This window comes from Momordica charantia, assembly GCF_013281855.1.
Source record: "Momordica charantia cultivar OHB3-1 chromosome 5 unlocalized genomic scaffold, Mcharantia_2.0 BLBB01000005.1, whole genome shotgun sequence".
Classification (NCBI taxonomy): Eukaryota; Viridiplantae; Streptophyta; class Magnoliopsida; order Cucurbitales; family Cucurbitaceae; genus Momordica; species Momordica charantia.
In genome coordinates this window covers 6,576,641-6,593,841 of record NW_028275163.1, presented here as the reverse complement: position 1 = coordinate 6,593,841, position 17,201 = coordinate 6,576,641, and the positions used below count along the sequence as shown (strand labels likewise).

At 32.2% G+C, this 17,201-nt stretch overlaps 2 protein-coding genes and 1 pseudogene across 2 annotated transcripts; all 3 read left to right on the top strand.

Moving 5' to 3' along the window:
* The first annotated feature begins 237 nt into the window (after positions 1 to 237).
* Positions 238 to 3,981, top strand: LOC111014641 (putative disease resistance protein RGA1; annotated as a pseudogene).
* Positions 3,982 to 6,345: 2,364 nt separating this feature from the next.
* Positions 6,346 to 9,528, top strand: LOC111014696 (epi-neemfruitin B 7-O-acetyltransferse L7AT-like). Its single transcript, XM_022289500.2, has 3 exons — positions 6,346 to 6,843; positions 7,641 to 8,059; positions 8,907 to 9,528. Exons 1-3 carry the CDS (start codon positions 6,435 to 6,437, stop codon positions 9,420 to 9,422), a joined length of 1,344 nt encoding a protein of 447 aa, XP_022145192.1. The 5' UTR covers positions 6,346 to 6,434; the 3' UTR covers positions 9,423 to 9,528.
* Positions 9,529 to 10,362: 834 nt separating this feature from the next.
* LOC111014700 (akuammiline synthase 2-like) lies at positions 10,363 to 11,828 on the top strand. The gene has a single exon (XM_088124327.1). The coding sequence runs from the start codon at positions 10,371 to 10,373 to the stop codon at positions 11,691 to 11,693; it is 1,323 nt and encodes a 440-aa protein (XP_087980453.1). The 5' UTR covers positions 10,363 to 10,370; the 3' UTR covers positions 11,694 to 11,828.
* Positions 11,829 to 17,201: the final 5,373 nt, after the last annotated feature.

Here is a 17,201-nt window from a genome sequence, read left to right as displayed (position 1 = left end):
TACACACTTTTTAATAGCAACAAGGATTTAAAAAGTTAGATGAGCTTGGATTTATAACTTTAATGGCCCCTTCAATTGGGCAAGTAGATCCCTCCATTAGTTATTAACATTCCAAGGAGACTTTTATAGTCAACTTTTTAATGCTTTTATTTTTCATTTTTATAATAACCCACAAGACTATGTCAACAAGAAATTTTAATGCTTTCATATGACTCTTTGCCATGTCAGAACAGATTTGTTTTTCCAATGGTGAAAAGAAAATTTGGGTTCTTTGTACACACCTTCGTTATCACAATACGTGTTGAATTATTAATCTCTTGTTGAGTAATAATTCCCGTGGGAGAGATTGGATCTCCTTTGTCATACCTGTAGTTATTCTTTTGGGAAAGTGATCAGAGTAGAGAAATATGGCTGAATTCCTATGGACTTTTGCTGTGCAAGAAGTGTTGAAGAAAGTAGTGAAACTTTCAGCTGAGCAAATTGGATTGGCATGGGGCTTGGAGGAGGAGCTTTGCAAGTTGACCAACTGGTTACTCAAGGCCGAAGCCATTTTATGCGATATTAACAGAAAAAAGTTGCATCATGAATCTGTGAGGCTGTGGGTGGAGGATCTTCAACATGTTGTTCATGAAGCCGACGATTTGTTGGACGAGCTTGTTTATGAAGATCTTCGACGAAAGGTGGAAACGGGAGTAATGAAGAAGGTACGCAATTCTACTTCACCATCGCGCAATCTTATTATCTTTCGTCACAAGATGACTAAGAAAATTAAGGACATTATTGAAACGTTGCGTAAATGTTACTATGAGGCAAGTCCTTTAGGACTCGTGGATGAAGAATCTGTAGGGGGAGAGCATAATGATCTTATCCAGATTCGAGAGACGATCTCGAAGCTTGATGATTTTGAGGTTGTAGGAAGGGAGATTGAAGTTTCAAGCATAGTGAAACAAGTGATCGATGCTAGCGAACAAAGTTTTACATCTATCTTACCAATTGTGGGTATGGGTGGACTTGGGAAATCAACATTGGCAAAGATAGTCTTCAATCACGAGGTGATCAAAGGACACTTTGATGAAACGATATGGGTATGTGTGTCTGAACCATTTTTTATCAACAAAATTTTGGAAGCAATGTTTTAGACGGTAAAGGGTAGTTCTAGTGGGTTAGACAATAAGGAGGCCTTAATTCGAGAACTTCAAAAGGCAATGCAAGGTAAAAAATATTTTCTTGTGTTGGATGATGTTTGGAATGAAAATCCTTCTTTGTGGATTGAGTTGAAAAATTGTTTACTGAGGATCACTGCAAAATCTGGAAATAGTATTATTGTGACTACAAGGAATGTTGAAGTTGGAAAAATCATGGAGACACTTCCTAGCCATCATTTGGTAAAATTATCTGATGAGCAGTGTTGGTATTTGTTCAAACAAAGTGCAAATGTAAATGAATTACCGATGACTCTTGAGTTGAAGGATATTAAAAAAGAGTTGGTGAAAAAGTTTGGTGGTGTACCATTGGTTGCAAGAGTTTTAGGAGGGGCACTAAAATTTGAAGGGTCTATGAGAGATGGCTAAAATCTGTTAAAACAATGATAAGTATTTCATTGCAGGATGGAGATTTAGTTTTATCCATATTAAAATTAAGTGTGGATCGTCTGCCATCCTTTTTGTTAAACCAATGTTTTGCTTATTGTTCAAATTTTTCTAAAGGTTTCAAATTTCAAAAAGAGGAACTAATTCAAATGTGGATGGCACAAGGCTTTATTATTCAACCACAAGATGGAAGAAATTTGGTAATAGAGGATATTGGAGATAAGTACTTCAACATCGTGTTGTCTCGCTCCTTATTTCAAGATGTGGTTAAGGATGAGAGAGGAAGAATTACTCATTGTAAGATGCATGATCTTATATATGAAATTGCGTGTACTATTTCACATTCTAAAAAATTGCATTCTGGCCATGCTAATTTGTTGGAGGAAGGAAGTTGCACTAATTGGAGTAGAAAAAGTGTCGTAAATTTACGTACATTCATTTGCGATGGACAAATGCTTCATGAGATGATTCATGATAGAATTACAAATTGCTTCCGCTTGCGAGTTTTAATATTGAATTCATCGGTTCAAAATTTACCAGATTCAATTGGTAAGATGAAGCACTTGAGATACCTAGACATTTCAGATTCCAAGATAAAAGAGATACGATACTCTTTCTCTTTGCTTTACAATTTGCAAACACTAAAGCTTGGAAGGTCAACAAAAAACTTGCCAAATAATTTGAGCAAGTTGGTCAGTTTAAGACATCTACAATTTCCAATCCTTAACTTTACCGAGAAAACCAAACAAATGCCTCCACACTTGAGCCGATTGACCCAACTTCAAACATTGTCTGGTTTTGTAGTAGGATTTGAGAATGGTTGCAAAATCGAAGAACTTGGACCTCTGAAAAACCTCAAAGGTAGATTGGAACTTTCAAACCTGGAGCACATCAAAAGTAAAGAAGAAGCCATGACCTCAAAATTGGTAGAAAAGAAGAACTTAAATGAACTACTTTTCGAATGGGATTTGCATATTCTAAGAGAAGGTAGCATCAACAACAACAATGACTTAGAAGTGTTGGAAGGGCTTCAACCACACCAAAGTCTACAATTCTTGAGCATCAAAAACTTTGCAGGGCAATTTTTGCCTAGTGGTATTTTTGTTGAAAATTTAGTTGTTATACATCTACGACATTGTGAAAGATGTGAAATTCTTCCAATGCTTGGCCAATTGTCCAACCTAGAGGAACTCAATATTTCTTCATTGAATCGTGTGAGAAGTATAGGGAATGAATTCTATGGAAATGATGCAACCCATTTGGCTTTATTCCCCAAGTTGAAGAAATTTGTGCTCTCTCAAATGTACAGCCTAGAGCAATGGGAAGAATTAGTAGTCGCATCAAATGATGCAATTTTTCCTCGTCTGGAAGACTTGAATATTCGCGGTTGTCCTAAGTTAACAAGTATCCCAAATATTTTTGGATCCTCTTCTCATGCTGGTGTTAGAAACTTTCGAAGTCTACATATTTATGGATGTGAATATTTATGGATGTGAAGAAGTGACGAAATTGCCAAATGAACTTTGCAATTCTCTTGAAGATCTAAAAATAGTTGGGTGCCTTAATTTGATGTTAAATGTGCAAAATATGCACAACTTGTCTCGATTGTACATAAATGGTTTGAGAATGTTGCCTGAGGGGTTGGCCAACCTCACAAACTTGAAGGAACTCATAATTATTGAGTGCACACAAGATTATGAGTTTAGCCCCCTCCTACAACTACCTTCACTTGCAAAGCTTCATTTGGTCATTTTTGGAGCAAGTGCAACTGAACAACTTCCACAACAACTTGAGCATCTCATTGCCTTAAAATGTCTATATATTAATGATTTTCATGGCATTGAAGCTCTACCAGAATGGCTGCAAAACTTTACATCCTTGGAAGTATTGGGTCTTTACAATTGTAGAAATTTGCAACGGTTACCGTCGAGGAGAGCTATGCAACGCCTCATTAGATTAAGTCGTTTGGATGTTTTTGGATGTCCACGACTGCAGAATTGGCAGAACTTTTTCCGTTATGATCAAATGATTTAGATTCGTGTGAGGATGTTGATTGAACCTCCGACCTCTAAAGAAGAAGCAAGATACTTTAATTGTTGAGTTATGTTCATACTGACGATCTAGACCCATGTTACAGTCCATATTTATATTATTTTATAACTTTGATTATTTAGAAAACTCAAGAATTGTATTTTTAATGTCCTAAAAAGCAATTGTGATTATAAGTGAAAAAATTATTCTATCTTTTCTTTAGATGTTCGATTGGAGGAAAAGACCTATGCTGATTTGTCAACACAAATTCATATATGTCATACTTACCGCCCATTAAATTGTTGACAAATGAGAGATAAATGCTGAAATAATAGAAAAATTTTTTATTAAAAAAAAAAACAATGAGGCTGTCAAATTTTTTAGTGATAGTGAGCATAGAATCGGTACTTATATATTGTTCATACCTCTAATATCATTTAGCGTGCACATATTACTTTTATTGGTTGTCATTCAAATACATTTTTCTAGTTAGATAATAATTTTCGTTCTATAGTTCTAGTTGGGTGTTATAAATACTGTTATTATTTAGTAATTAGGAGGACAACTTTTTGTCTTCGAAATTATTAAGCAATAATGTTGTATAAAAAAAAAAGGAAATTAAGCAATAATGGACAAATGAATGGCCGGCAGAATTGTCATTATTTATTTATTCATATTTTTAAATTTGAAAATGCAACTTTTAAATAGAGGTTATTATTATTATTAATTATTTTTTTTTCTAGAAGTTTTAAATAGAGGTTATTAATGTCGTGATCAGACGTAATTTAATGTTATCTAATACATATTACATATATTGTCTAATTTGTCTTCAATGATATAAAAATATTGGTTAGAAACGCTTTTTATCCTTGTGCTTTCATCGATTTAGTCTTTATCCGTTCATACACAAAGGATCATTGCTCTATGGAGTTGCGTTGTATGTGACTTGAATCCAATACTTCAGGATATTCCTTAAGGTTCAAGTCACCCAAGTTATCCATTAGATATCCATTAAAAATTTGCTGATATTGATGTTGAAGTTGGCATGAGAAATTATATACTCCCCGTTTTGTCATTTGAATGTAAATTGGTTGTTTAAAGCGTATCTGGACCACAAAACATAATTTTATATCTATATATATAAAAGAAAAAGTCATCTTCGCAATCAACTAAGAATTATTGAATACCTTCTTTACCTAATCCTTCCCCTCCAATTTGTTTCTATGATATATACGAACATATAACATTAATGTTTGTGACGTTAAATTTATCTCACAACTAACATTGATAATCTACTTATTGTAAAGAGAATTTTTAAGCCCCACAAGCTAGTGAGAATGAACGTTAAACGTATATTGTAAAAGATAAAATATATACTGATTTAACCATGGTTTAAATTTCTAGATCCAACCGTGATGAACCTAACATCTTTCATTAAGTTATTGTTTCTCTAAAAACTATAGGCTCATGTGCTTATCTTAGTGCTTGTACACCTCAAATTATAGATGCGCGCTCTTCTAACAAAGAGAAAAAAAAAGGTGATTATATGACAAATCTTGATTATTCACTCAACACATCTTATATTCATCCGGGCTTCTAGGATTTATTATTTTAATCGTGTATATATATAAACACCCACTCGAATCTAACTCAACTGGTTAAGAAAAAGAAAAAGAAAAAGAAGACAATAACAAAACACCATTAAAAAGTTTCACAAATTTTAGCTCGTTTGCTTGCCAAATCATCACTCATAAACTTACTTTGTAACATTTAAATAATAGCTAATTTGGAACAACTACCATGTACATAATCATCAAGGTTTAAGAAATCATATTTTTGTAACAATATAAAAACACCTGTATATTTAAAAAATACAATGTTAGTTAAATCAATCTGATCCAAAAATATTAAATTAGGGTTATGTCTAGCTAGTCTTGTATTTTAAAAAAACATTCAATTAAATTTTTGAAGTTTCAAAATTATGTTTATTTAAGTCTCTATATCTTAACAATGTTCTAATAAGCTCCTAAAAATTTTGTTTTATGTCTGAATCTATTGCCATTAACTAAGTGGTTTTAATGACCCTAACTTTGAAACAGCTTGAAATCCATCCCTCATGGTGATATGCTATACTATGCTATAATTTAAAAAATTGGAGTTTAGTTCATGTGCTTTCATCTTTCGTTCATTTTTGTCCCTACATTTTAAAAATGTTCGTTTTAGTCTCTATACTTTCAATGTTGTTCATTTTAGTTTCTGTACTTTCAACGTGTTCATTTTGGTCCTTGTATTTTTAAAAAGTGACTATTTTAATTTGGTCCCTTAATTTTATTCTTAATCTCATTTTTTTCTATCACAATTTTAATACGACAATAAAATCAATATATTTCTTGAAATATAAACATTACTTTATACACAGAGTTTTCGTTGTGTAAAATTTGTGTTAAAATTTTGCAAAAACTGACTAAAATGATCCATTTTTAAAAGTACAGAATCTAAAATAATTACTTTTAAAATAATTACTTTTTAAAAGTACAGGATCAAAATGAACATTTTCAAATTAGAGAGATTAAAATGAACCAAAATTTAAAGTACAAACACCAAAATAAACATTTTAATTACATAGATTAAAATAAACCAAGTCTAAAAGTAAATACACTAAAATAGTATTTTAACCTTTGAAATTTTAAACGAATAATGTATTCATCGAAAAATTAAAAGTTTCTAAACCTATTAAAAAATCTAGTACTAATTATCCTAATCCAATCATATATAAAAGAAAAACAAACTTCACTTGAAAATTGTCACTTGTTAATGAAGAAAAAAGCCATGGAAGTGGAGATAATATCCACAGAAACCATCACACCATCTTCTTCCCCACCATCTCTTCATCTAAAATTCTTTAAACTCTCACTTCTTGATCAGCTCTCCCCCTTCACATACACTTCTCTTGTCTTCTTCTACGCCCTCGACGCAACCCACGATGACCTTCTGCTTTCCGATGGCCTCAAAACCTCCCTCTCCAAAGCCCTAACGGAGTTCTACCTTCTCGCCGGAGCAGTCGAAAACAACACCGAAATCCTCGGCAACGGCGTTGGAGCCCTCTTTCAGACTGCAAGAGTTCACGGCGCCATGCTGGAGTTTCTAAAGCAATCCAGCTTTGAATCACTCAGTCGACTCATCCCTTATCAGTCCGTGCCGTCGTTGTCAACGAAGGAAGCAAGTAAGGTTAATAAAGAAAACAAAATCTGTTAAATATCTTCAATTTCAAACTACTGTTTCTTTAATTTATATTTTATGCATATTAGTAATGATGGCGTTATTGAACAGAATAATTTCAAGGCTAATATGTCAAATAGTTCCCAAAATAAATGTGTTAATAAAGACCAACTTATTTGAATATGTGAGCGTAAAAAAAATGCTAACAAAAAGAAGTAAAAAATTATTGTTTTATCAATATATTTAAGCATGTGAACAACATAACACTTAAAAAGGAAAAAAAAGAACTTTTCAAAAGAAGGATCAAATTTTGTTGATATACATGTCCTGTATCAAGTAGCATCTAATATTGACATGATCTTATATTATAAAATAATAAATTAATATAATGTTAAACTCCATACCTTCCGTTTGTTATATATATATATAATTAATGTTAACAATTTAACAATTTTTTAAAAAAGAACCAAGTGAAAATTTTTAATACATTTAACATGGAAATGAGAATTACTTAAAAAATTCGGACAATCCTGTACATGTTTCGCTATTTGGCATAATATATATGACATACGAACATAGTTCATTGAACAAAACTTCTAATATAATAAAAAAAAATGGTTGATAGTTACCTACCCTCAACCTGCCATATTTGAATAAAATATTAAATATTAAATCTTAACTTTTATTAAACGAGATAATATGATAATATCATTGATTATAATAGTCTAGTCGTTAATAATATTTGAATCAAATATTATTATATGTGAATTTCTAATTTCTGAATTTGCTACCGGATCAAAGTACACCCTCAAGTCGCCGTCCAACTGAACACCTTCAGCGGCGGCGGGGTGGCCGTGGGGGCTTGTTTTCTACACAAGATCATTGACGGGACCACGCTGAGCTGCTTTTTGAGGCGGTGGGCCGCAGCCGCCAGAGGGTTCGTGGAGGAGGAGCAGCCGGAGTACGCGGCGGCGCTGTTCCCGCAGAGGGGTCTGTCGGCGGGGAATTCATGGCTTTCGAAAGGATATTCGCCGTTTGTGGGTGGAGGAAGGATTTGTAGAAGAAGATTTGGTTTTGAAGGAGGTGCGATTTTGGAGCTTAAAGAGGAAGCCAAATCGGAGAGCGTCAAGAACCCCACCGGTGTGGAAGTGGTTACTGGATTTATATGGAAGCATGCGATCAGAGCTGCAACACAGAGATCGGGTTCTCAACAACCATCGGTAAGAATCTACTTAGATGCTAACTGGTCAGTTGTATCATGTTTAAAAGTTAAACTTTTAACTAGTAAAAACAAAAGAAAAGTTAAAATACTATTTTTGTCCCTATACTTCAGTTTTGGTTTATTTTAGTTTTGGTACTTTATAAATATTCATTTTGGTCCAAGTAATTTAAATTTTGGTTCATTTTAATTCATATACTTTAAAAATGTTCATTTTGATCCTTGTAATTTTTTTTTTCATCCTGACCTATTTGCAAAATTTTAACATAAATTTTACGTCTAAAGAAACTATTTAGTATAAAATAATATTTACATTTTAAGAAATATATTGATTTTAGTGTTTATGTTGAAATTGTGATAGAAAAATATGAGATTAAAGAATAAAATTAAGGGATCATAATAGTCATTTTTTTAAACATACAAAGATTAAAATAAACATTTACGAGAACTAAAATAAATCAAAATTGAGAGTACAAAGATTAAAACAAACAATTTTGAAAGTATAGAGATTAAAATGAACTACAAATCAAACTAGTATTTTTAACCTTAAAAAGATATATAAATACCTAACCGAAATATATATATATATATATATTTTTTTTGAGAAATAAAAAACTAAAAAATTCTTTGTGGTGGTGTGTGGTGATGTGTAAATGTGCTATCATAATTAAAAATTAAAGGTATTTATCTTTTTTTTTCGGTGGATAGGATCGTGAACTGCATTTGTTAAATGAAAACTATTAATTTTAGAACAATAATTATCTAGGCACCGGTCAAAACTCTTACTCAACCTTCTCAAAGTTTAATTAAAAAATTGCCCAAGAATGAATTATTTTCTTTTTTGGTAGGTATTGACTCATGCAGTCGACCTCCGAAGAAGAATGGCACCACCATTACCACCAACCTCCATGGGAAATCTTTTCTGGAGCGCAGTCGCATATTACGACTCTTCGAACACCGATATCGAACTGAGAGAGCTCGTAAGTCTTCTCCGGCGATCGTTTGTCGATATCGACGACAAGTTCATCGAAAAAATGGCCGGGGAAGACGGGTTTCAGGCCATATCAAACTGGTTCATCAGGATGCAGGAGCTGTTTTCTTCAAAGCCATATGCATACGGATTTACGAGCTGGCGAAATCTGGGGCTAAACGACGTCGATTTCGGGTGGGGCAAGCCTTCGTGGGTGAGCTTTGCAGGACCTGAAAATTCAGTGCTGAGGAACATTGTTGTTTTGAAGGAAGCCATTTTGGGGGATGGGATTGAAGCATGGATCCTTTTGGATGAAGATGAAATGAACATATTGGAAAATGACCAACAATTCCTTGCTTTTGCTTCCCTTAATCCAATTATCCATTTGGCTTAAGTGTTTGAATTATATTTGTTCACAATTTGCTCAAACTTATAGGTTTTTTTTTTTGGACAAAAAATCTTTAATTCGAGACCATATAAATTAGTGATTACTATGCTAAGATATTGTTAAGGATGTTATAAGAGACCTAACAATGGTGGCAATCAATATAAAATGGGGAGGAAAAGATTACGCAGGGGTTCGAACACATGACCTCCTACTCTAGTACCATCTAAAGGATGAACAAACGATCATTCAACGCTGATGGGTTGGATAAATTTAATTTATTTATTGGATATCTAATAGTATGGTATTAGAGCTCAAAAAGCTCAAACGAGCTTCAAGTCCAAAAATAATTCATCTAACTTTAATTGTTTAATATGCATCTTCATTGATGCGAGAGACATTTTGTTTGACACTAAAAGTAAAATTGTGAGGGTTATGCCAAAAACATACATTATCATATATACTTGAGAATATTAGGTACCGTTGTCCTTAACAAAAACATCTATGCTGTCTTTTTTCGATTTGTCAATGAGCTTGTTAGTGCTCTTGGTATTTATTTTTTCAATTTCAGCCTCGTCGTTTCTTTTGTACCTTCAGCTTTGGCTTGTGAGATTCATACTAATTAATTTTTTCTTGCAACATACCTATCCTTTTCCAAAAAAATAAATAAATAAATAAATAATAAATAAATGGCATCAATTGGAGCTATTTGTCTTTGCCTTCATCTTTAAATTAATGCCTTAAATAAATACTTAAAATAACTGATATGATTAAAGATTTTATTATTATTATTATCTATATATATCTTTTTGAGAAAAGAGATGATTAAAGAATGAACAAAAGTAAATGATGTCGTGGACATTCATACAACTTGCACATTATTTTCCATCTTCAAATTTATTATAAGAGCGATTATCATTTTCCCAACAGTAGTGTTTGTTTCCCGAGAAAATAGAGATGGAGGTGAAAATTCTGTCGAGAGAAACTATTAAGCCTTCTTCTCCAACTCCCCCTCACCTTAAAACCTTTCAACTTTCACTTCTCGATCAGCTATCTCCTCTAGTTTATACTCCTCTTTTATTTTTCTACCCCATCAAAGACAAACATGATAATCTTAAAATAGAAATCGCTACACTAAAAAATTCTCTATCAAAAACTCTAACCCATTTCTTCTTGTTGGCAGGAAGAATCACCAACAACAACACATCCGTTTGTTGTAGCGACCAAGGAGCTGTCTTTGTCGAAGCAAACGTTAACTGCAACATGTCCCAAATCCTTAAAGAACCAGACAGTGAAATTTTGACGAAACTCCTTCCATGTTCTGTCCTATGCACTGAGCCAGTCGAGGAATATTCTCAGATTGTTGCACAAGCCAACGTTTTTAACTGTGGTGGAATCGTGATCTCTATTTGTCTGCTTCACAAACTCATGGATGCAACAAGTATGAGCTGTTTTCTTACATTTTGGGCCTCAATCAATAAAGGGTCGTCTTTTGATTCTTCTTTTTGTAATGATATTGTATGTTCCAACTACAAATTAGTGTCTTCTCTTTTCCCACAAACAAATTCTTCCTCTTTTGATCATTCAAGCGTGCAACAAGCCTTCTCAAAATGTGAAAAGAAACGGCATTTCAAAAGGGTTGTGTTCAAATCGAAGGCAATATCAGATCTGAAAGCCAAATCCAAGTCCAAAGATGTCCCAAATCCTACAAGTGTAGAAGTTTTGAGTGGCTTCATTTGGAAATGCATCTGGGAAGCTGCATCAGCGCCATCTATTTTGACACATGCAGTGAACTTACGAAAGAGAATAACAGTGGAGCCATCGCTGCGTGAAGTCTGCGTGGGAAACATTTTTTGGGTCATTGTGGCTCATTATTTAGCAGAGGAAGAAAAGCAAGTGGAGGTTAGTGAATTGGTGAGTTTGTTGAGACATTCATTTGCAGAAATCAATGGTGATTACATACAAGGGAGTGGAGATATTGTTAAGTTGATGAAGGAGAGGAAAAAGTTGCTGTGTGAAGCTCCAAAATTGTGCATATTTACGAGCTGGAGAAATATTGGTTTTAATGAAGTGGACTTTGGGTGGGGAAAGCCCATATGGGTTGCTACTGCAGGAGATTCAAATGTGACAAAAGATAATATTGTTGTTTTGTTGGATGCCATATCAGGTGATGGAGTAGAGGTATGGATTTTGCTTGATGAAGAGGAGATGAAGCTTTTAGAACAAAATCCAGAGTTTCTTGAGTTTGCATTGTTGAATCCAGTTATTCCTCTACCATGAGAAAAGTTGATGAATTTGAATATGAAATTCAATACCTCTTGGTTACTCATGTATGTGCTGTTATGAGCTAGCTCTTCAATCTTACCATTTGTTGATAACAATTAACAAATCTATATTGAGCTGATGATTTTAGTACTTTAAAATGCCCATAGTGGAGAGCTAAAGAAAAGATTCCAACGTTTTTTAATTTTAATTATTTTAGAATTTAATAAATGAAAAGATAAAATATATATAAAATTATATCTATTTTATTATGAAAATGTATTTATTACTAATATAAATAATTAGTTTTAAAAATGTTTACTATTTTATTCATAATTTTTTTAGTAGAACAAATTGGGGGTTTAATCTTCCGACATTAGAAGAAAGGATATATATCAATTAACGTTATTTTGACTAATATTTAATTTATAATTTTGTAAAATAGTTAATTAACTATATATTAATTATTTAAAAAATAGAATTAGGATGTAGTCAGGGTATAGTGGGAAATGTATTCCTTGTTCCTAGAGTGGGGACTTGACCCATGCTATGGATAACAAAATTATAAAAAATGGAGGGAGGAGAGAAGAAAAGAATGTAAAAAAATTTAAAAAAAAAATTAGAAAGTCTCATAATCTAAAAACAAATATAAAATTAATAAAAGTTGACCATTCATTTAAAATTTGTCACCTCATCTTGCCACATCATTCTTCCTTTAATCAACTAACGGTTAAATTAACTTAGAGACCATTTTGAACAATTTTCTAAATTTCAGAGACTAAAAATGTCCCTTTGAAACCTCAGGAACCAAATAGACATCTAGCTCAAATCTCATGACCAAAAATGTATTTTTCCCTATATTATAAATACCTTCTGTACCATTGTGTAAACTTTGTTATGTTGTTTGAAGTATGATTTGCGGGTTTCAGTTTGGTCTGTTTCTATTGTATATATATTCAATTTCTAGTAATGTATACAACACATATGAGATTGCTAAAACGAACATAGCTCAGTGGTAATTGGTATATAACTCCAATCAAGAAGTTGTGAATTCAAATCTCGTCCCCAACATATTGTACTCAAACACAATACTTAATCGTGTCAATCAAAATCATTCACCCACAAATTTATAGAAGGGACAATGAAACAATAGTAGTCAAATAGAATTAAAAAAGGTCTATTACCAGATAAAAAGTAACTTTTGTACGAATTAAAACTCAATTTAAAGTGACTTTATACTTTTCTAAAATAATTTTTTTAATTTTTAAACATATCAATAGAAAAAGAAGTGATTTTGACGATAACAAAAAGTGATTTTGGTACTTTCAAACACATCCTAACACATCCTAGCTAATGATTTTATCAGCTCATCAACTCTCAAAGTGAAAATGGATAGTTGTCAACTTATAAGTCCAAGCTTTCCTTGCTTATGTGATAAAACACACAAAATTTTGCAAATAATTAATGATTAACCATGTATCACAATCATGACAAAATCCATACCCAATCGAATTCAGTCCCACTCCCCAACTGACGTGACTGAAGAAGAAAAAAAAAACAGACCTCTAATCACATTATAAGTATCATATGCTTATCACAGAAATTAAATTAGGAGAGAAACTTGCTAATCGATGCATTGTAAAAATTCCATTAAATTTGGTCTAGAATATTTTAAACAGAACTAATCCACATCAAACCTTTAGTTCAAATCCCTTCTCATAACAGCAGATAATCAAAGCTAGCCAAGCTTCAACAACTCAACTTCTAACCTCTAATCACTTTCCTCGCATCTTTCCTTCATAAACCACTATAGATGGTTATCTGAAAACATCATACTAAGAATAGGAATTTCTCTTCTCTTTTAGATTTTTTATTCAACCTCGGCACAATAAAGGCCTGTTTGATAGCGTTCTTGTTTTCTGTTTCTTGTTTTCCGTTTTTTTATGTTTCTTGTCTATAACTTTTTAAGACTAGAAACAGGAATAAGTTTAGTAACTATTTGTATTTCTTGCTTAAAAAAAGAAAAATAGAAACAAAAATATATTTGATAACTGCTCCTTATTTCTTGTTTTTATTTTTAGTTTTTTGATACAGTAATTTATTTAGGTGAAGATTCGAAGCGAAGCTTAATTCAAATTGACTTATTTTTATTTTCAATTAAAATAAATATAGTAGATATGATATAAAAAAAATATAAAGTATACTTTTAAGAATATAATTCATTAAAGGTAATGTCAATTACCTACAAATATTTTTTACATAAAAGTCTAAATGCACAGCTGGCGATGGAGCTAACGATCCATTTTGCTTCTTTTAACACAAGGTTCATGAAATAGAAACGGGAGAAACTACATCGTGTAGTTCCCAAAATTTAGCTTTTTCTTTTTGGAAACTTTTTTCAAAATTAAAAAATGAGAAAGTTATAAAACATGTTTGTTATTTGTTAAAAAATGAAAAACATGAAAAAAAAAATGAAAATATTTTTCAAAATTTAAAAATGAGAAACAAGATCGGTTATAAAACAGGTTTGTTATTCATTAAAAAATGAAAAACATGAAAAAAAAAAACTAAGAAACATAAACGCTATCAAACGGGTCATAACTAAAGAATTTCAAGGAGAAGAAGACACACGGAGGAAAGCCCGCGTACCAAGTTGCTTGCTGTTAATAAATGCTATGCAGTCATCCATTTTGGAACTCAGCAAACTGAAGCCTCAACCTTGAAGTATGGAGTTATTTCTTTCAGGACTTCATCATTTTTCAACTGTTTCTTGTTTCTATTAAGATACACGAACTAACAAGAGTGCCGGCCATGAAAGGGATAAAAACAAAATATCCCACCTGAGTAATTTGCAACTTCAAGATCGTTATAATAAATGCGATAATTCAGAGTACTCTAAGAATCACCTCCAAAAATCTAGATATTTGCCTTCCAAATTTCGTACTGACTTCGAGATCCATGCCCACGACATGGTATATGGTAGGTGGTCAGTTAGGTCTTGTTTATCAATATTTATGAGTTTCATCTCACCACCTTCTTTGAGATAGGATGCTGGGAAGTATAATTGAAGTAGTGGTCACTGACAATGAGATGATAGCAATCCATAAATTAATTGAGTTAATTCACTTTTAACTGTTTTGAGCTGTCTTGAATATAGCTACTAAACATAAAACCCTTTATTGAAGGTTGATGTAAATTTTAGTTTAAAATAAGAATACAGCGATAGATGGATGAAAACTTGTGAAAGCAGTAAATTCAACATAACTGATACAACAAGATGCAGTAACCAAAAGTAAAGTCCTGAGTCAGTGTCGTAAATGAGCATCACATCGCACGACAATAAATTATGAGTGTCCCTTCAGCTCATGTCTCCAACTCAGCCAAAATAATACAGCTCCTTGAATCTATGAAGACAATTTACTGCTGCTTCAACAAATGGTACTGAATGCCAATCAATCTAAAATATCTCAAATTAAGTTTCCTCAATTGAATCCTCATTTAGAGCCTACTGCTGTATTTCATCATTATTGTTGTACTATTCATTTTTAAGCCCTTAGTATCTGCATCGCATCATATCAATTAGTATCAAAATTGATACTGATCCCCTTTATTTTACCGCTCTTTACAGTAATTTTTCTTGTATAGTTCGGTACCATTTTGACCTTGTATCTCTTCCTTTCTTACTTCATCTCCTTGTGCAGTATTTGTAGTAACATTTTAATATTTATTAAAATGAGCTTCTCTTTTATTTAATTGAACAGTTTAAAGTTTAAGAGGTTTTAACCAAGTGTGAAGAAAACCTATTTGGAATAGAGAGGATAAAAAATCTTATTTATTTTTATATTAAGTTACTAAATCTACATTTCCTATAAATATCTCTCTAAGCTCACTTTCAACGCACAACCAATACAACCTATAATTCATACTCTTTTCTCTACTTTCTCTATTCTCTACTTTTTCTTGTAAGACCAATTGGCAAAAAGAGGGGTGTTATTTGTCGTGGAGCTTTGAGCTCAACCTCTAGTTGCATAGTAGTTTGAGCTATACAACGTTTCGGTTGGATTGTTGTATCCTAGAGGGGACAGACCAGAGAATACTTGCTGCACCGGTGGTTGATAAAAAAATACACACAGGGCTTGAATCTCCTTAGAGAGAGCGAGATACTCACGCCTCGACCTAATTGATTATGTGTTTGTTTCTCAATATTTACTCTATTTACCTATGTTATTTGTAATTCTCCCAACAATATTCGTAAAGAATGACATGATTACTGTGTTAAGGATTACACATGGATAAGATGAGATCTAACAAGTGTTTATAATATAAGTGGGCTATTCATACGGTATCAGAGTCCAAAAGCTCAAACGAGCATCTGGTCCCCACGAGGTCATGATTTCCTATACTTCAAGGGAATGGACAATCAAATTTTTTTTTTTAAATTTTATTTGATGATATTTACCAAATTGTAGACCTATCTCAAACTTGGTAATCTTATTCCCTACAAATAGCAATCACATTCCACATCTACGCTTATTAATGAGATCCATTACTTTTTAATTAATTATTTTATGCTTTTATTATTTATTTTTCATTTATATTACTAATAATTCTTCTTCTAATATTTTATTAGTTGATTTGAATTTAATATAAATATTATAAGTTTATATTTAATTTTTAATTTAGTTTGTTATTATTAGTTAGTATCAATAAAAATTTTAAAATATAATTCATTATTATTAAATATTATAATAATAAAACTTAATAATATTTTATATTAAACGATGGTGGTTCTAATAAAAAATATTTTAATGGATGAAATTTTATTTTCATTAATATTAAATAAATTAAAATTTATTACTATTTTAATTAAAAAAATTTCTTTTTTAAAATTTAATGCGTTTTTACATGTATTAATAAAATTAGGAGTGGTCGACGTCATCCTCTAAAGGTATCTTTCGAGATAAGGATTTGGAGTCACTACAAGAATTTTAAGTTTCAGCGACGAACAAAATCGTCGCCGAAAGCAACATTTTCGTCGCTGAACGCCTTCGGCGACGAAATCCGGTCGTCGCCTAAGACGTCGCTGTAGGGCCGTCGCCAGAGGTTTTCGGCGACGAAAGCAAATTTTCGTCGCCGAAGATATCTTCGGCAACGAACTGGCGACGACCGCATTTTCGTCGCTGATTAGACTTTCAGCGACGAAATGGTTACTTCGTCGCTGAAGCTCCTTTTTTTCGTTCTTTCCTGTATAAATCCGAATCCTTTTTTTCCTTTCCCTTTTTTCTTGTATAAATCCGAAATTTACTTAACACCTATACCATGAACCAAATCTCATTGCAAAAGTCATAATATTTACAAATATTCGTTCCACAACAATACAAATTTACCGACATACTCTAAAATGTCCCAAACTTAAACAATTTAAACATATACTAAACGATTACATCTTACAAAGTTTGTTCATAAAATTGGATCAAATTTCCAAAATCTTTCCATAGAGGGATCGAACAAACCTAAAAAAATAAA

What these genes read in the sequence shown, in the direction of transcription:
- LOC111014696 (XM_022289500.2), top strand. Translation starts at nt 6,435, where the DNA reads ATGAAGAAAAAAGCCATGGAAGTGGAGATAATATCCACAGAAACCATC. An exon ending in GTTGTCAACGAAGGAAGCAA is followed by an intron (nt 6,844 to 7,640) that starts GTAAGGTTAATA and finishes ACCGGATCAAAG; the next exon opens with TACACCCTCAAGTCGCCGTC. An exon ending in CGGGTTCTCAACAACCATCG is followed by an intron (nt 8,060 to 8,906) that starts GTAAGAATCTAC and finishes CTTTTTTGGTAG; the next exon opens with GTATTGACTCATGCAGTCGA.
- LOC111014700 (XM_088124327.1), top strand. Translation starts at nt 10,371, where the DNA reads ATGGAGGTGAAAATTCTGTCGAGAGAAACTATTAAGCCTTCTTCTCCA.